At 36.4% G+C, this 21,588-nt stretch overlaps 1 protein-coding gene across 2 annotated transcripts in view; it reads left to right on the top strand.

Moving 5' to 3' along the window:
• The window catches only part of DCDC2 (doublecortin domain containing 2), a 1,207,165-nt gene that overhangs the window by 597,615 nt on the left and 587,962 nt on the right, over positions 1-21,588 (top strand). For both annotated transcript variants that reach the window (XM_044065744.1, XM_044065743.1), the window contains exon 3: positions 20,312-20,388. In XM_044065744.1, coding sequence (XP_043921679.1) covers positions 20,312-20,388 — 77 coding nt within the window. The remainder of the gene's footprint in view (positions 1-20,311; positions 20,389-21,588) is intronic.

Here is a 21,588-nt window from a genome sequence, read left to right as displayed (position 1 = left end):
TGATTTAAACATGCATGATGCATTACCCACGTAAAATGGAGAACGTGAACAAGTAGCTAAATAAATAACTAAATCACTGCATCAGGTAAAAAGCTGTTCAGTATTAACAGTCTTTTGTGTGTTAGTGCAGGTGAACTGTACTTGATAATATGCTGATATAAAGAACAATGCCCACAAGGTGAGCTGATTTTCAGTATGGTACCCATCTGTATTTTTTGTTTCAAATTTATGCAATATCTTTCTTGAAACTACATATAAATTGTGCTAGAATCCTACCCTTTCTATATGTAAATCAACATATATTAGGAATCTTCCTTATTTGCTTGTAAAATTATCTAATTTTATATAACAAATTCTGAAATTTAGGAGTGTTACTTCAATAGGTTGTACTAAACACATACAATTTACTGTATCACATTTGAGTACCCTGTAGGACATAAGTTCAAACCTGTTTTTTTTCATATTTGCTTTTTAACTTTACTAATAGCATCTGACAGTATCAAATAGATGCAGTAGATGTGACTGCTATGAAAGAAAGGTAATCATCTTGCTTTATTTTCCTTATATTGTGCCTTATCTTATTTCCTGTTTGATTGCTATGTTTATTGTTAATGCACTGTATTAAAGTATTAAAAGTTCTGATTAGTAGACAACAAAGCTGTGTCCAATAGTGAGTTGTAGGATTCACATGTAAGTACTAGGCTAGCTGACCTTGTGGATCATTTTAAGCCTACCCAAATTCCCTTGAGTATCAAACCTTGTACATCTTATCTGTGAGGTAAATACCTTAACCATTATAGAATTTAAAAAGTAATTACCTGTATTTAAAGAAAAAGAAAATGTTCTATGTTTTTTTTCAGAAAAACATCATTGAAACAGCCTCTGATGTAGGAAAGAGTGCTGTATGGAATAATGTGTCCACCCTGTCACCCTTTTACTGTTGTGTTGTTAAATTCATTAGCTTTTGAGATGTCCATCCCTTATGTCAATTTGATCACATAGTTGTCTCCTATTCCTCTCTCTTTGGTTCTATGTAGTAAGTACAGAATTGTATTCTATGCAATAAAAATGTTGTATACCTGCAGTTAACTACACTGTGACCCATAATCCTTAGTCAAAATCTCTTTCAAAACTGATTCCCACTTATTATTGTCACTAAACTGGTTATACATTAGGTGTCCTAAACCTTTACCTTTTTGCCCTGATTTTAGAGAGAAGAGGAATGAAGGTCAGTAGGATTAAGACAGAATATATGTGTGTGAATGAGAGGGAGGATAGAGGAATGGTGAGGATGGTGGTGGCGAAGGTGGATGAGTTTAAATACTTGGGATCAACAGTTCAGAGTAATGGTGAGTGTGGAAGAGAGGTGAAGAAGAGAGTACAGGCAGGATGGAGTGGGTGGAGAAGAGTGTCAGGAGTGATTTGTGACAGACGAGTACCAGTAACAGTGAAAGGGAAGGTCTACAAGAGGGTAGTGAGACCAACTATGTTATATGGGTTGGAGACAGTGGCATTGACAAAAAGGCAGGAGTCAGAGCTTGATGTGGCAGAGTTGAAGATGTTAAGATTTGCACTGGGTGTGACGAGGATGGACAGGATTAGGAATAAGTATATTATAGGGTCAGCCCAGGTTGGAAGATTTGGAGACAAAGCCAGAGAGGCAAGATTACATTGGTTTGGATATGTGCTGAGGAGGGATGCAGAGTATATTGGGAAAAAGATGTTAAGGATGAAGCTGCCAGTTAACAGGAAAAGAGGAAGGCCTAAGATAAGGTTTATGGATGTGGTGAGAGAGGACATGTAGGTGGTTGGTGTGACAGAGCAAGATGCAGAGGACAGGAAGAAATGGAAACAGTTGATCTGCTGTGGCAACCCCTGACGGGAGCAGCCAAAAGAAGAAGAAGAAGTATGTTGAGTCTATTAGCTATCTTTGCAATTACTAGCCCCCCCCCCCCCAAAAAAAAACAAAAAAAAAACAAATGCTCCCTGTAACCATGGAATCTCAGCCCACTCTTGCTTCATCTTAAGCCACCCTACTGTCACTTGGTTTTCTGAGGTGGAATAACAACTGCCTCTTGTTTACTGACAACCTACTTCTAACACATACTGGTTCTGCCTGTGAGACATGCACATATTCAGAAGCATGGCTAAGGTGGGGCCAAGTGGGCAGCCAAACTGGTCACAAAGTGTTAGGGGAAAGATTGCAGTATCAGCATTCATTTCAATACTGGCATTTCCAAATACCAGTAAGGAAATGAATTCTGATAAAGCTTCTGTGTTCAGGACTGAAGCTCGTGCTTCAGCACTTTGTGCGTTGTCTAAGCTGTAGCAAGCAGTTTGCTTCAGTTTTAAAAATTTTGAAAAGAATACTTGTTTTTTCTCCTCATTTTGAGATGAGAAGCACAGAGGACCAGGCACTCGTCCTTAGGAGAGAATATGTGAGGAGCACCAGATCAGACAGCAGAACTTTTTTTTTATGCAACTCAACTTAGAGTTGACGGGTGCGAAATTGCGGAATGTTTTGGGTGCTAGCTGAGATAGCTAAGGCTCTGCACCTGTTTAAATAATATGGAGGCTAATCTCTTCTCATCTACTTTCAGTAAACCGCACCAGAGCAACACTGCATTATCATATCACCAAAACATTACTTCTGCATATGCTGAGCTTGTAAAGAAATCCTTGACTAAGTTTCCTAGGCATCCTAGACATCCTACTACCTTTCCTCAGCCATGTAGCAGAAATACTAATAACACACCCACATCATCTCTTACTGGGAGTCACCTGTATTTCAAGCCTGTACCCTTAATGTCCCAAAAGCCTGCAGTACATCTCAGAAATGTCTTAGTATCGATGATTCCATTGTAGGACAATGAGACATGATACCTACCAAGTTGGCAAAGGATAAGATGGCAGTTAGCTGTCTTTCTGGTGCAAGGATTTAAGGATGTCATTAGGGCCCATTGGTCCCTGCACCCCCCTAGATACAGTTACTGTTGCTCATATACGTATGCATAATCTTAGGCACATCACCATGGGGAGATGTAGAGAGAGAGAGCAAGAAAGTAAGAGAGACATTGTTGAGTGCTGTGTTCATGTCTGCGAAACGAGCAAGGACCTGTTATTGTGCAGCATACTACCATCAAGAATGATGCCTAAATGCAAGAATAAAATAAGTGACTTCAGTGATTGGCTAGTAAGTTGGTATCATTCTATGTGGAATCCAGTTTGTGCCTGCATCAGGCAAAATGGTCAACAGATTCTCCTTTCTCAGGGATGGTTTGCATCTTTCACCACTTGTTTTTCTTTTTTTTTTTATTGGCTAAAACATTTGCTACCCATATATTGCCTTTTTATGTTAAATTCACCTGATGGGTATCCCAACATAACTAAATCCAAACTGGGTAATACCAAGATACCACTGTTGAATTCCAGAAGTCTAAACAACAAAATCTCTAAACTGAAAGCCATTATTTACCTCAAAGATATTATGATTTGTGTAATCTCAGAAACCTTATTCCATTGCTTTGAAGGTACTCCCTGCATTTTAGGGCACAATGCCTGTCATGGATTTAGACCAACCCGCAGTTGTGGAGAGGTATTGGTATTTAATCGTAACCTCATTGTCTTTCACCATATTTTGCATGATACAAATCTGGAACTGGTTTAAATTCCTAGTTATACTCAATAAAATGTATAACATTATACTCAGTTATATATCCCCATCTATCTATGTCCCTTCAGAGCATGCAGAATACTTTAACCAATCAGATAAGTTAACAGTCAAACTAAATACCTTTCTTATGGGTTACTTCAAGTATCTGCACATAAATTAGCAAGTACTTACTACAAATAACAATAATGCACAGGGATTTCTTAAATGTCATTGCATTTCAACAAATTGTACCGCTACTCATCATAGATGTTAATCTTCTCGATCTTGTCTTCTCAAACATTTCTTCAACTTGCACCACCAAACTTGTTGCCCCCCATCAAATCTGACCATGTTTTTTTCTAATATTCTCTATGAAAACATGCTTTGTGACTCTAATAACTCTTCTACATTTAGGAATTACTGCAAAAACAGTTATTTACTATTTGCAAATCTAATTAATAATCACAAATGGTATAGTCTCAGCAATCCATGTAACTGAGTCTGCTGTTTATTAGTCTGAATCTTACCCCTCCCTCTTGGATAGAGTCATTGGGGCAGCCATGTGAGTCAGTTGTAAGCATAAAGGCAAGTTTAGAACTAAACCTGTTTGGTGGAACCACCTCATCAACAAACTCTATAATAAAAAAGCTCCTGACTTGGCCATTACTAATTGTTGTTCACTTCATCATTATAAAATTCAAAAAACTCCAGCTTTACTCTGTAGCATATCGCCTACTCCGAGGTGATCTCTGCCTAACGTATAAAGCTGTGTCAAACCCAGAGCTGTTGGACATACTACACCTAAAGAAATCTCAATCTCTCTGAGCTACACACTCTAGGGACCTAAACCTTGTCACCACAATAAACAGGACATGCTGGAGGGATAGATTCCTATCCCAGAGACTTCCCATACTCTGGAACAGGCTACCCATCTATGTCAAGCAAAGTTCTTCATTAGCACTCTTCAAGAAAAATCTTGATGAGTGGATGGGAAATAGGAAATACACTCCGGGGATCACTTCTGTGTCTCTGCTCAACAGTGGCACAGGAAAATAACTTTCTTGGGTGGCGTAAGCCAGGGAACCTTGTTGGCTAGGCTTACCTAGGCCCTTGGGCCGATAGCCTAGTACCTACCTATGAACCTATGAACCTATACAAGGGATTTAAATTCGGTAAATTTCTCAAACTTATCATTAGGAAATGTAAGGCTATGTATGAATTTAGGCCTTTTTCAACTGTATTAGGAAGCTTCAATGTAAACTACAGCTCTGTACTGAACTTTCCATTGGCACCTCCTTCTCTGACTCCCAAGGACATTGGTAATATTCTTGTGGACAAATTATCTTCCAACTTTAATCCACTCACCCTCTCCTCTGTCCCTAATATCCCCCCTCATCCCCATTCTGAAATCAATTTGGACCAAGTTCTTTTGGTACCCTTCCCAATTAAAAACACTACTTACATGTGTACTGACAATAACTATGGATATCTGTTGAGGAGCAAAAAAAAAACAAAAAACTCCCAACTATCAAAATCCCTCTGTCAATTCTTCTACCTGAGTCTCTCCACTGGCTATGATCAAAGGTGAGGAAAATGGCAGTTGTGGTACTCTAGTTGTCTGAACTTCTTTCCTATACACTTTGGTATATAATACCCCATTTCTGAGACATAGAGGAATATCTAGGAAGTTAATCTCAACATCAGAATAAAAAACAGAAAAAGTTGAAAAATCTGTGGATCATTGTACGTTTTATACAAATTCATGTAGTGCTCCTTCACTACCTTGCCAAACAGAAAATACATCATTTGCAGACTGTCTATAAAAAGTAGATGTGTTTTATGTAGTAGACCAGTATCAAATACAAATTTGTCTTCCCAAACTGACAGGACTATGTTTGCATACGTGTTAGCGACGGGCGTATCCATAGCTACATCTAACTTTTGATATGACATTAATGTTGAGATTAACTTCCTAGATATTACTCTATGTCTTAGAATGGGGTATTAGATACCAAAGTGTATAGAAAGGAAGTTCAGACAACTAGGAATCTATACTCAAGTAATATGCACCACAAATATGTATATAATGAGATATTTAAAAGCCAACTAGTAAGAGCTAGTAGTCTGAATACACAAGTAGATCAATTTTTCAGGCTGCATCAGAAATGGTTGATAATTTTTGTGAAAGGGGATAAAATTATACATTATTAGAAGACAATATGGAGTTTGTAACCTCCGAGAGAGATAATCATGATAAACCTTATCTTTTAAACAAGTCAGGGTTACAACGAAATATGGACAATAATACTAACAGACAGATGGGATAGATTATGAAATGTAATCAACAAACTACACAGATTCAGAATATCGTTAAGTATAATTGGCCAATACTGTGTTCTAATCAGGACATAATTAAGTATGTAGGTACTAATCCAAGTTCTGTGTATAAGAGGGAGATGAACCTTAAGCAGGAACTATGTGATCACAAGGAAAGAAGAAGTTAGGTGTCAAATATGGTATGAAACCTTGCTATAATTGTAGTTTTTATAGCTTTATTAATAAAGAATGTGAATTTGTACATCTGATAGATGGACAGAAATTTATATTTAGAACTTATGCAACATGTAACACGTAGAATGTTGTATATTTTGCTAATTGTGATCGATGTAACTGTTTCTATATAGGGAAAACAAACTGTAAGTTAAGATATAGAATACGATCTTATTGGTCAGAAATTAGAAGGAAAAGTAGAAACTAATTCAAGGTTTAAACATATTAATTACAAAGACATGCCTTTAGAGTGTTTCTCCCTGGGCCTCCACTGAAAATTGGATTTATTCCAAGTCACACTTTCCCGGTTAACAAATGTTAAATAAAATAAAAAAAAAAAATATTCTACAGAACAGACCCATTCCTTTAAATTTAGGCTATTACAATATATATATATATATATATATATATATATATATATATATATATATATATATATATATATATCTATATGAGTGTGATGGTGATTTGATTACAGCCACAGAACTGGCAGAGTATATGTGTATTAACTTCTTTAGAGCTAACTATAATCTTGGTCTCTATTCAGTTAATATAGTATAAAACCAGTCCTTAAAATGAAAAGAATGGTGCTTTAAACTGTCTGTTAAGATGTTTTTTAAAGGCATTTTAACTGCGGGCATAGATACATACATTATATATGTAGTGTTGTGTATGTTTGTTTAAGAAGTTGAGGGTATAATTAGTTATCTCTTTAATTAGCTGGCCTGTGTATATATACACGTGTTTTAATTTGAAGTTTTATTGATGCGCTGAGGAAGAGCTTGTATGCTTGAAGGCTTTGCTGCTGTTTTACTACATATTAAACATGTTATGTTGTTTATACTGTTGGCAGCTGTACCTTGATTATTTATTTATTATTTTATACTGCCCTTTCTGATAGTGAGATTTTCCAGCAAGGGCTGAATCAAACAAATGCTTGATGTATTAATCATGTGATTACCTTCAACAACAAGAAATGGAGTGCAGTTTCCTAGTTACCATAAAGATGACATTCCACTTAATTTTGACACAGTCATCAAGGATTTGGGTAAGTATGTTGACAACAGGCTCTCCTTTAACCACCATGCCTCTGTGGTGGTTAGAAAATATTTCTAACTTGCAACAAGTTTATCCGTTGTGGTGTCTTATTAAGGTTCAAATATGTGATAGTGTAGTGTATTCATCCCTTATTAGGCCCGTCATTGGATATGGTTTGTACCTTGCTAAGTGCCTAAACCTGCCTGAGAGACCTCAACATTTCATCAACAAAAATATCTCAGGTCTAAGTATCCTTAGCTACTCTATTGAATAAAAAACATATCCCTCTATTCAGTGTCATACATACTGCTGAAAGTGATTTCTGCTTAGCCTTCTGTACTGTGAACAACCTGGCACTCTTTAAACTCCTTCACCTAAACAGAACGAGTGGTAAAGCAAATGCTAGGCTAGAGATCTAAACCTAGAGTACAGCATAAACATCACCAAATGGCATGGCAGACACCTAAACCAACATGTGCCCCATTTCTGGAATAGACAAACCTTGCCTGTCAAGCATAGTATTTCCCTAACAACCTTGATTGAATAGGTACTCATAAATTTTCACTTTAGATATTTGGAGAAAGTCTCTATAATAGAGTACATTTTTAGTTTCCTACATTATTGTGTGATATGGCTGAGCTTTTTAAATATCTCCTTTGGCCTTAAGCTTAGTAAAAGCCTATAAACATAAGAATCTATCATCTATTCAGAAATTGAATAGTCATATAAATACAACAGTCCTGATCATCCTTATTCAAAAAGTAAATGCACCTAATCATATAAAATTGAGACTGGGGAGTGTTATGAATTATATGTAAAAATTGGCAGGTAGTAACTACTAACCGGGAGTTTTTGTGGAATTATGTGTGGTAAATTGTGGTATGAAAAGTACAAACAGCACCCCTGGTAACTAAACTATTCCAGAATGGAATACTTGCTTTTGGCACTCTACAGCAACATTTACATTTGCAACAAACTCCTTCAAGTCAGTGACAGTACATGTCCAAATTAACCAACAGTCACCTAAATATCTGTATCAAATGTTTTTATGATTGAGATCCTAAATCAACTATATTCCATACAAAGGTCAGCATAAATGAGTGCAAAGGATGCACCCATTACTGTATATTTCACCAGCCAATAATAGTCATGATTAAACTAAAACATATTTTAGTAAGCAAATGTTCAATTAGGCAGAGTAGGAAAGTGTATAAATCAGATCTATCCAGCCTATACTCCAGTATTGGAGGTTTTCCCAACAGAGAATGCTAGTGGAGAATGACTTATGACTTGACATCCAAGGTACACATAAACCATCTATTTATTAATTTATTTATTTTGACATTGGTTAACCAGGGTATATCTGATTGGGTAGTTGCTCTTTTTCAGCAGAGGCCTGAGAAGAAAAGCTCCATACAGGAAAACACTATATGCAGAAAAACTCTGCATACAATGCATAGTAAAAGACAGCAACTATTTAGAATAAGAAGGACATAATACATTAAGGTTGATTTTAACCTGTGATAGTTTTGAAGGCGCAAACAAGAATGTGCATGTAGATCTGTAGAGACATCATACCTCTCAACCTCTTGGCACACAAAATCTGGAAAAAGCCTCACAGAATGGGGAGGAGGACAAAGTCCCAAAAATAGGGACACATTTTAAATATTGATCTTATAAACATGATACTAGAATAACAGGATTTATCTTAACATGCATTTTTCTGAAGGATTTAAAGTCTGAAACACAAATGTATATCATTATTTAGTGACTTCAATCCTCAGATCATCCCAGTGATTTGCCAGAAAATCACACATTTTATGAGGAACAGACCAAAACATGAGGCAAAAATCTGGGCATTCTGCAACAATATGGACAATTGAGAGATATGGAGACAATAGAATTTTATAATATCAGACTAATGTACAGCTGGTATTACATGAAGGAGTAAGGCAGGTGAAGTGAAGTAGGAATGGTGAAAGTATAAGGTAGTTAGAGAGGGAGTGTAGAAGAGAGAAGTAGAAGGTGAGGTGTGAGGGAACAGTGTAAGGATGTGAAAGAGAGAGGAAAAGAAATAGGTTAGAGAGCTAGGCTAGGTTGTCAGTAGCAGAGCCATGAGTTAAGTAGTCTTTTTGTTAAGGCTTTTTTAAAGTTCAGATTATTTGGTATAGTTCTGATGCTTAGAAGATGTTTGTACCAGGCCAAGGCTACTGAGTAGCTGTATAGGTTTTGGCCTTTCTTTCTTTTTAGGTGGTAGATTTCCAACAAAAGCTGGTCAGAACTCCAGGGTGAGCGAGTATAGTAAGTGATGAGGGATGACATGGCAGGGCAAGAAATAGGTTTGCTAATAATGGAGTGAGCAAGGAGAAGTTGAGAGAGGAATAATTGAGAATATCCAGGAAAATGCAGTTGAATTTCAGAACAAACATCCTCCAGTGTAAGGTTATGGAGGAAGAACCAATTTATTGGTATATTGTTTAAGTCATCATTGTTGAAGTTAGTGAGACTGCGACACTCTTTATATTTGTGTTGCCTAATGTAATACAGAGAGAGAGACTTTGAACACTCGGGAGGTGGGCACTGATAAAATCAGGCAAAATTTGGGGTTATGTTAGAGGTCAGGATTGGATACTAGGATTTAGTCAAGGATAGAGGTAGAATTGGTGGAGTTATCATAGTGGGTAGTGGTGGAAATTAGTTGTGTGAAACAATGGAGATTTATACTACAGGTAGGAGAATCAGAGGTCAAGCTTTGCCAGTTGATGTTGACATCACTTAGTGTTATTATTACATTTAAAATTAGTAGAAGATCCAGGAGAGAACATGTTCCAGAATGGGGACGTTATTTCCTAAAGAGGGGGATATATAAACCAGCAATGCAAAGCTTTTTGTGGTTGTTTAGTTTGCAGTTGGCTAGTATGAATTCAGCAGGGTGAAAGCTGGAGAGTGATATGGACATTGGGGAAAGGTTAAGGTGGTTTGAATATATTATAGATACACCTCCTAATTTTATGGATCCTATCAGAGCAGAAGCTATTGCACCTGAGAGGAAGAATTTCAGTGTCTATGATCTGAGGTTTAAGCCAAGTTTCAGTGAGTAGTGGGCAATCTATGAGTAAAATTCACAGACTTTGTTAAGAAGGCTGGGAATATTCAAAGAGGTAATAGTTAAGAACTTGGTGGATGATTTAACGTGAGTGATGGTGGGGGTATGGGTATGATGCCATGAGTTGGAGAGGTGTGGGGGCCAGGTTTAGGGTGAATATCTCCACATAAGAATATATTTTTAGAGATGTGTTGCAGTGTGTATGGATTTTTAAATTTTGAATTATTAGTAAAGTATTTAAGCCTAGTTTTGTGAATATGTGGGTGGGGGTCAAGTAGTTTAAATGTATGCATAAGAAGGTTAGGCAGGTTAAATAAATAAGGTGTTATTGTGACAGGGTGAAGTTTGTCCATGTTAGATAGTGAGTAGTTGGTAAGTTAATGGGCAAGATAATTAGTTTTATAACAGGTAAAAAGAGAAAGCAGAAGGAGGAAAGAAGTAATGTTTTGGGATGGTAGGAAAGGAGGACTGACAGACAGGGAGTAAAGAGTAGGTTAGAAGGGCAGGTTTTAGTGTGGAAGAATAGGTAGGTAAAGTGATAGACAGAAGAGGTAATTTAAGTGCTGTGGGAGAGCTCAGGGAAGGAGGAGCAATGCATAGGTTGTAGTAAGTGTGTTTAGTTTGGAATGAAGATAGGCTATAGTAGAGAAGGAGTGAAGCAAGCTAGGGGGAGGAAGTGTGGTGAAGATGATGGGTGTGCCAATTGGCTAGGATGTACAGGAAGGAAAGTAGTTGGATGAGAGGGAAAAAGAAATGTGAGATTATAAATGTACGTGGGGGTGGGATTTGGGGTAGGGTAGGGTATCAGATTGAAAGCTGAGCATTGTGAAGGCTGAATGGAGTGGGGCAGAACCGTCATGACTGTAATACAGTAGAAAACAGAAGTAAACAATCTGAACATGCTGCATCAACTACAAAAACTGTGTGAAATCCTGTATCCAAAATCTGACCCATTTCATTTTTCATTTTAGATACATGGTGGGAAATTCAGCAAGACGTTCTGTTAAATAACCCTGACCAGATACAGTGGGTATGCCTGGTATAGTTATTTGATCTTTATGTAATTTTGGAATAAATAAACATATTATAACTTGGGTCCTATGTCCTTTAATTCCTGGGCCACCTGTGAAACTAATGACGTCAATAACAAGTTTCAGAAAGGTATCAATGTCTAATATAAATTTTGTGTCAGGGTAGTCGAATACAAGGTTTAGATAGTATATTCCATTTATTAACTGACTGTATGACTCCACTTCATATGCTGTGGCATCTCAAATAACTACACCCCATCCCGCCCTTGTCACCAGCACATCACAATATCCTAGTTATTCTGTAAGTTGATAAGGGACTGTCATTCTGATGGTATAAGACTGTCATATATTTTAGATATAAATCACCAAAATTAAAATGTAGATTTCATAAAATTTCCTAATTCCTTGAGTTTATTCTGTAACTGCAATATGCTGAGGACTATTTTTTTTTGTTGTTTACTGTTTGACTAATGGAGACCATTGTGATAACTTGCTTCCCTTCTTTTATCGTTTTATAAGGTGAAATTAAACATAGGGAATAATTTAATTACTGTTAATTTTATTTTAAGTAGGTCACCTGCTTTAAAAGTTTTGTATTCTGTTTTTTTAAACTTTATTTAACCATGACAACCAAACAATTCAAAAACAATCAACAATTTCAAACAAATGAGCTGTTAATGTTTTATTTCCTCAAGTCATACAATTAAATATCCCATTGTATGTATATATATATATATATATATATATATATATATATATATATATATATACACACACACACACACACATATATATATATATATATATATATATATATATATATATATATATATATATATATATATTCAAAGAGCAATCACTTTAGAGTGAATCTAAAGTCAAACAAAATATGAAAAAATAAAATTAATTTTTTTCCCAGAGGAACTTGTCCGTCTTCACCCCCACACCCCCGTGCTATTTATATATACTAATTTTAAGATCACACAACAGTGGGGTAAGGGCAAATTCCCTTACCCTACCATAATGTGATTCCATACCAACGGGTGTAGGCAAAAACTCTATTTAAAATAATGTTCACTCACACAAGCTTGCACTTTTTTTTAAACCAGATAAAAGCATTCGCTCATACAAGTTTTCACTCTTTAAAACTCTAACCAGATGCATGGCAAGTCTAATTAAAGCAACTTCTATGGAAATTTTAATTTAAATAGTACTTAGTTGTTAGTATTCCTAGTCTCAGTGTTCCTTCCAGGTTATAGTCTATGTCTGTATCATAATACCAATTATTTAACTCTTTTAACATATTGAGATTTGTTCCTCTAATGTAACTATTTTTTATTTATAGGTTCATAGGTGTGTACTAGGCTAATGGCTCTGGAGCCTTTACAAGTCTAGTCCATAGGATTACCCTGGCATCATGCCACCCAACTTTAGTTCCCAGTGCCTCTGTCGAGTAGAGCCACTGGAGTGATCCCCGGGGTGAATTTTCTATTTCCCATCCACTCATCAAGATTCCTCTTGAATAGGGCCAGTGAGATGCTCTGTTTGACATGTATGGGAAGTCTATTCCATAGCATGGTCAGTCTCTGGGTTATATATAAACGTCTGTCTAAATTTCTCATATAATGCAATTTTTCCTGATTGTTCAGCTAGTCTGCTACTGCAATCAATTCTGTCAAAGCAGATCTAACTGTCAGTTGTGATCTTCTTTGCTGAAAACTTCAGTAAGACTCATAAAGAATGTTCTTGTAATGCTCAGCCTTCTAGAGGAATAAGCCTCCTGGTGTATAGCTCCTATGTTAATCTAACCTTGTTCATAAATACTGCAACCTACAGGTCTTGGTGAGTCTTCTTGTAATTTTGTCCAATACAAGACTACCAAAAGGTATAGAATGAGATTCCTACTGTGGTAACCTTTTAAATAGTGTGACCAGCAGGAGTGAGTCCTGAAACATGGAGACTGAATGTCAGAAAAATGGACATGCATATACCAAATCCGAGATTGCCAGTTCTTGGAATATTCCCATTTCTCAGAGGCATGGCAATCTCAGAGTTGGTACGTATAACTTTAGGGGGGGTGGAGGACTTGCCCACCTACAGAAGAAGAAGTTTAAAGGAGAAGAGCAATGTTGAAGATTCACTTTTCTTTTCTGTTGGATTTTCAATCTTTTTTTTGTGTGTTTGTCAGCATTTCGAATACCAACATTTCAATAGGGAGTCTCTTACCATATTTATACCACATCTCCTGCAATTATTACCCACTGTTGAAAACATATGCCTCAGTTTAGAAGAGGTATAAAAATAGCCATTGAATCACACGCATGCAGATATCCTGAACTTTCTAGGCTTTTACTGCATATTACAGTCTCAAGAAAATCATTTTCCAGTCCTCTAGGCTTATTGCAACCCCTAACTGCCTCCCCAAGTCTTGTCTAACATTTTCTGATGTCCTTTTTTTTCTTTATCTGGACTACTTTACAGGCTTTACTTGCGTTACTGTTGTTAGACAGAGCAGGCCATCTAGTTACTATAAAAAGTGAAACGATATGGAAATCTGATTACCTTCACCTCTAGCTCATTTCATTTTTAAGTTTGCTTATTAATCTCATGAATCTAAATATGTGTACTTTGACAAACTTGAATGTTTGTGTAGCCTTAGCCTATTGTATGACTTCCCCTGACTATATTAAAAGTCCCCATACCTTGAAAGGGAACCCATTTTACTCCATTAATTAACTGCTATTCAGTTATTCCTATCAGGTAAATCATACTGTATGGGGTCTAACTTATTTTCCTCACTTTTTAACTGTTTTTTGCTTAATCAAGACTTTTGCTACCTTACTTAACTGAAACTTCAGTGTGTGCTTTGCTGTTTCACTTCTCCAAACTGACCAATAGGGCACCATATTCCAATCTTCATGTATCACCTTCTGCTTCTAGGCTAACAATTTCCAATTTACTTGAGATGCATCTAACTGTACTGAATACAGCATTCATGTATGGTTTGCTCAAAGATGCTTATTAACAATTGGGACTCTCAATTCACAAGATTCTCGTGGCATAATCAATCGTTTCCATTAAACTGTAAGTTTATTATTGTCAAATAAATTTCTGTAACAGTTTCTGGACTGTTCCCAAGAACATAGCAGGGAGAAATAACAAAGAGAGCTGTCCAACATTCAAATGTAACAGCAGTATAGACCACTGAATTACATGTAGTTTAAAACCTGTGCACATAATTATTGTCTTCCATGTTATAGCCTTAGCTTTGGTTTTGTTTAACTCCTTGTAAAAAAGAAACCTTAATAATTAAGCAACAGTCCATCCCAGCTAGCCAAATCCCCAGATACTTAAACTTGACATGATCCAGTAAATAGGGACGCTTATGCTCTAACTATGAATAAAATGTGTGATCATAATCTTTACCATAGTCTGATTAATTTTATATCAAGAATACTTGCAAAACTGGTACAACATCTTGAATAATTTGTGTTGGCATTAAGTATGGACATTTTGTCCATATTTGATCAGTTTCTGTGCAGTACATTGTTTTTTTATTTAAAACATTATAATACAAATGTTGATTTTGTTGTGACATTCATTGTGTGAAGTTTTTGTTGATATCTATGTAATATCTACATTTTTGACTTTGTAATGGCTCAATATGGTCTCAGAGCAGTTTATTTACTCAGTTAATAAGGAACTTTTTTGTTGAGTCTGCCAGTCTTTCTGCAGTAATAAAATATGAAATGGTGTCAGCGAGACAATCCAAACCATTTCATTTGGATCTTTCTAATTCTAGTGAACCAATTAATGTGAAAACCGTAACAAAAAGTCCATACATACAGGTGATATAAAATTTACATTTTCTGTTAGAGTATTAGCTCTTCCCACATGTTGCCTTTAGCTAGAAAACAGCATGTGATTCTCCAAAGTATAGATTGTTACTTTATTATTTACAAAAATAAGACAACATAAAAGTCTGTTGAACTTGTTGTATAAATTGTATATAACTGTGGTGGAGAGATATGCAATATGTATTTTTTCTGACAGTAAATTGTAAGCTTACAAGATTATTACAGAATTCATTGAACGTTTTTTTACTACCGCACTCAGTAGCTGCTTCAGTTTATACTCTGTTTTGTGGGTTAAAAAAATCAGTGAGATGAACGTAGTATTATCTAGGACTCTCTCACCCCATCTAGTGGATAAAAGCTATCATCACCCAGCATAAGTTTTTTTTTCAGATACCTTTATTGAATAATCACTTGTGACATATGCAAATTTACATTCATATAATGAGGAAGTACAGGAGAGTATACAGAGAAAGAGGTTGGCAAAGAAGAAGTGGGATTGTCAGAGAGATGAAGAAAGTAGACAGGAGTATAAGGAGATAAGATGCATGGCAAAGAGAGAGGTGCCAAAGGCTAAGGATAAGGCATATGAAGAGTTGTATGAAAGGTTGGACACTAAGGAGGGAGAAAAGGACCTGTACCGATTGGCTAGACAGAGGGACTGAGCTAGGAAAGATGTGCAGCAGGTAAAGGTGATAAAGGATAATGAGGGAAACATACAAACGAGCAGAGTGTGTTGAGGAGATGGAAAGAGTACTTTGAGGGGTTGATGAATGAAGAGAATGAGAGGGAGAGAAGGTTGGATGATGTGGGGATAGTGAATCATGAAGTACAATGGATTAGCAAGGAGGAAGTAAGGATAGCTATGAAGAGAATGAAGAATGGAAAGGCTGTTGCCCCAGATGACATACCTGTGGAAGCATGGAGGTGTTTAGGTGAAATGGCAGTGGAGTTTTTAACCAGATTGTTTAATGAAATCTTAGAAAGTGAGAGGATGCCTGAGGAATGGAGAAAAAGTGTTTTGGTACAGATTTTTAAGAATATGGGTGATGTGCAGAGCTGTAGTAACTACAGAGGGATTAAATTGATCAGTCACAGCATGAAGTTATGGGAAAGAGTAGTGGAAGCAAGGTTAAGAAGGGACGTGATGATTAGTGATCAGCAATATGGTTTCATGCCAGGAAAGAGCACTACAGATGTGATCTTTGCTCTGAGAGTGTTGATGGAGAAGTACAGAGAATGTCAGAAGGAGTTCATTGTGTTTTTGTAGACTTAGAGAAAGCATATGACAGGGTGCCTAGAGAGGAGTTGTGGTATTGTATGAGGAAGTCAAGAGTGTCAGAGAAGTATGTAAGAGTGGTACAGTATATTTACAAGGGTAGTGTGACAGCGGTGAGGTCTGCAGTGGGAGTGACGGATGCGTTTAAGGTGGAGGTGGGGTTACATCAAGGATCAGCTCTGAGCCCTTTCTTATTTGCAATGGTGATGGACAGGTTGACAGACGAGATCAGACAGGAGTCCCCGTGGACTATGATGTTTGCAGATGACATTGTGATCTGTAGTGAGAGTAGGGAACATGTGGAGGAGACCCTGGAGAGATGGAGATATGCTCTAGAGAGAAGAGGAATAAAGGTCAGCAGGACTAAGACAGACTATATATGTGTGAATGAGAAGGAGGATAGAGGAATGGTGAGGATGCAAGGAATAGAGGTGGTGAAGGTGGATGAGTTTAAATACTTGGTGTCAATAGTTTAGAGTAACGGTGAGTGTGGAAGAGAGGTGAAGAAGAGAGTACAGGCAGGATGGAGTGGGTGGAGAAGAGTGTTAGGAGTGATTTGTGACAGACGAGTACCTGTAAGAGTGAAAGGGAATGTCTTCAAGAGCGTAGTCAGACCAGCTATGTTATATGGGTTGGAGACAGTGGCATTGACAAAAAGGCAGGAGTTTGAACTGGATGTGGCAGAATTAAAGATGTTAAGATTTGCACTGGGTGTGACAAGGGTGGACAGGATTAGGAATAAGTATATTAGAGGATCAGCCCAGGTTGGAAGGTTTGGAGACAAAGCCAGAGAGGCACGATTATTTGGTTTGGACATGTGCTGAGGAGGGATGCTGAGTATATTGGGAAAAAGATGCTAAGGATGAAGCTACGAGGTAACAGGAAAAGAGGAAGGCCTAAGATAAGGTTTATGAATGTGGTGAGAGAGGACATGCATGTGGTTGGTGTGACAGAGCAAGATGCAGAGGACAGGAAGAAATGGAAACAGGTGATCCGCTGTGGTGACCTCTAACGGGAACAGCCAAAAGAAGATGATGATAAAAGTAATCAAACTATATTAACATAACAAACATTATACTTCAGATATATTGCTATATATCATATAATCTAAGTAATATTACATCTATTATTCAATTGCTGCCTTTTTTAAACAAGAAACATCTTTATTAAACCATCACTTACTACATAGGCAATCACACATTTATATAAATTAAAACAAGCAACACAATCTTAGTTGCAAGCATTTTACATCACAAACCATACTGACATACTCCCAGTTGCAAATATTATACCCATCATATTTTTTTAGTTCATTAAGACCTGGTTTTGAATAAAGCACCAGTGTTTATAATACCCATTCTTTCTTATGTAACAGTTCTTCAAATTGAACTTTACGAGGGAAACATTTGATTATGTTAAGGCCCATAAAACTAATCGGGCATTAGGATTAAATGTTTAAATACATACTCATTTGTTTAAATAAATCATTTATGCCACAATTTTTTATTTTTTAATTATTTGTTTATTTAATATTTGTTTCTCCCAGGTAAGGCACTAATAAACAGTGACCAATTTCAGCCTTAGCCTGGGGATACAAAGGACATCAGAACTACATTGGTCACTTGTGATTAGTGCTCTACCCAGAGGAAACAAATTTCAGATAAATAAATAAAAATCAGGGCAAAAGTGATTTATTTAAACAGATACATGTGTGTGTGTGTGTGTGTGTGTGTGTGTGTGTGTGTGTTTTATATATATATATATATATATATATATATATATATATATATATATATGTGTGTGTATATATATATATATATATATATATATATATATATATTTGTGTATATATATATGTATATGCAGCAAGTATAATGAACATGCACATCTGTTAAATACCATTATAAGATAATATAAAGAGTAGCTAAAGTGTAATGCACACTATTTAAAAAATCAACATAAATCTCATGTAGATTTATGTAGAACGTGAGCTGTCTGTGTGAAAATTATAACTGGAAATGATAGGATGGTTGAGTGGAGTGAAGGAGTTTAGACACTGTGAGTAGTTGGAAGGAGAAGCTATACCAAGCAAAAGATTATCTGAGTGAGAAGTAACGACTGGTACAATGGAACCTGCACATGAGGGTCAGTGGGAGTGTTACTAGTAAGATTAAAAAAGTGAGTAAAGGTGCTCAGATTAGGTGATATTGCTGGATTAGAAATATCTTATAACACTTAGATGTACTGAAGATGCCTCGTCTATAATTTGAAGGACATTATGCTAGCTAAAGAACTGACTGGGAAGTACAAGTAATGAGCTTTTAATCTGAAAGTATACAGTGTAACTGAGGAATGTGCTGTCTTTATTACACATTCACAGTATAGACATCCACATGCCTGGCTACATCTTGTTGTTTGGGCATGGAACCTCTGCACTCGTTCATCGTACTGTACCATTAGAACCTCTGCACTCATTCATTGTGTGTAACTGCTGAAGTACTGTACCATTGGAACCTCTGCACTCATTCATAGTGTGTAACTGCTGAAGTACTGTACCATTGGAGCCTCTGAACTCATTCATTGCATGTAAATGCTGAAGTACTATACCATTGGAACCTCTGCACTCATTCATCATGTGTAATTGCTGAAGTACTGTACCACTGGAACCTCTGCACTCATTCATAGTGTGTAACTGCTGAAGTACTGTACCATTGGAGCCTCTGAACTCATTCATTGCATGTAAATGCTGAAGTACTATACCACTGGAACCTCTGCACTCATTTATCATGTGTAAGTGCTGAAGTACTGTACCACTGGAACTTCTGCACTTGTTCATCGTGTGTAAGTGCTGAAGTACTATACCATTGGAACCTCTGCACTTGTTCATCGTGTGTAATTGCTGAAGTACTGTACCACTGGAACCTCTGCACTCAGTCATCGTGTGTAACTGCTGAAGTACTGTACCATTGGAACCTCTGAACTCGTTTATTGTGTGTAAATGCTGAAGTACTGTACCACTGGAACCTCTACACTCGTTCATTGTGTGCAAGTGCTGAAGTACTGTATCACATTTGTGCCATTACAATAGCTAAAGTTACATGGCTCTGGCATGAAACAGCCAAGAGTATTTCTGTTTAGTAACACAAGACAGGACGCTGGTTATTAACAATTTGCACAATTTTGAAGGAGTAGCTACGATAAAGTAGTTGTAAATGTAATACAACTTTCCTCCTTATGTTCTTATCTTTCTTTTGATACTGTAAAACATAAGCCTTTGGTGTGGAACATACTTTTTTCCATATATCTGCTGCACATGCTTCAGTTTATCCCTTGGGAGAGACAATGCATCAAACACTCAAACCCTCTGAAATTGTACACTGTGTTTGTGTGCAAGTGTGTGTGTGTGTGTGTGTGTGTGTGTGTGTGTGTGTGTGTGTGTGTGTGTGTGTGTGTGTGTGTGTGTGTGTGTGTGTGTGTGTGTGTGTGTTTGTGTGTGTGTGTGTGTGTGTGTGTGAATTTCATACTTTACATCACAGGCATGTTACTTTTCAAATATATTGTAAGAGTTCCTGATCTTCGACTTTTGCACATTTTAGAATGTAATCATTTTCTCGTCAGATGTTAAACCCATATCCTTCTAAATAACTAAGCTGTATTTCAGGTGTATAAGCCATTACACTACTTTAGTTTTCATTATTTTAGAAATGTTATGGTTTTGTTTATGCTACAAAAAATGTACAAAAAAGATCCATATTAATATCAGACTTGTGTTTAAGTTAACATATTATTTTGTTCTTTCAGATAAAACCAGTAACCCATAGTAGAATTATTGCATCTGCAAGATTCAAACGACCAGTCCAAGAACCATGCACAATTTTGTAAGTATAGTTTGTATTTATGTGTTATTCATTTATTCCTGAGATGCTCACAATGGTATGTGCCATGAGCAGACTTCATTTTTTATTAGAAGCCTGGGGAACTCCATAGTTTACATATATATGCCGTACAAACAGTGCAGTACATAGACAAAGTACATGATATAGTTCACCTATAAACAGTAATTCATTTATTAACAATATTACTAAATGAAATTGAAAATAGATTGTTTCAGTAAGTATTGTGTTATAAAATAAATGTGTTACTTTGTAATGTAAAGTATATGCCATTATAAGACGCTTGTACCACCTCAAATAATTGAAGCAAGATTTTTCTCTAATAATACTTTACAAAATCTCATCACCCTCTGCATGCCATGACTGACCTCACCACTGCTAAACACTTTTTAAACATAAAACTGACCATGATTCAGGACACACTGTACCCCCTTATCAAAGACAGCTTGGATCACAGAGTTGCTCATGGGTTATAGTGTATATGAAAAACAAAATTAAAGCCAGACATTTTGCCTGTAAGCAATGGAAAAATGAATCCTCTGAATACATAGCTATACCAAACTTTTTTGAGAATTAAGAAACAAGAATTACTACAAATACTACAAGCATCCTATTATTTAAACAGATAAGAAGCCAATTGGTTTAGATCCAGTTTGTTTTGGAAAGAAATAAAATGCTTAACAGGGACATTAAGTAACTCTTCAAATCCCAAAAATGAATCAATAATATCAAACCACTCTACCTTTACTAATGACTATGTCCACTTTCTACAATTGACTATAAATGACATACCTAAAGCTTTTCCAACAGTTTACTCTCACTTCCAATGAAAAACAAGAACCTTCATCCCCTGATTTATAGTCTTTATCTTCTTATGCAGCAAACTTTCACCTTTCTGAAATTTTAGTAAAACAGAACTAGTCCCTGCTATTCAAATTTAACAATTTGGCAAACGATCAAAGAAGGGAAGTTGTTTCAGCTGATGGGCTCTCAAGCCAGATTATTTCAAGACTGTCCATATGAAATCATATAGAAAAGAATTATCATAGAGATCAGAAAACTAAGCTCTAAGAATAAACTGCCTCCAATGTTTAAGTATCTTGTGCTGCAGATTGAATGGAAGAACCGATATTATTTGCCTGAGACCGTAGAGTTAGTTTTCTCATTCTTACTGGAGAAAACTTT

This window comes from Protopterus annectens, chromosome 3.part0 (assembly GCF_019279795.1).
Source record: "Protopterus annectens isolate FY-2018-M chromosome 3.part0, PAN1.0, whole genome shotgun sequence".
Classification (NCBI taxonomy): Eukaryota; Metazoa; Chordata; order Ceratodontiformes; family Protopteridae; genus Protopterus; species Protopterus annectens.
This window is presented reverse-complemented; position numbering and strand designations above follow the sequence as displayed.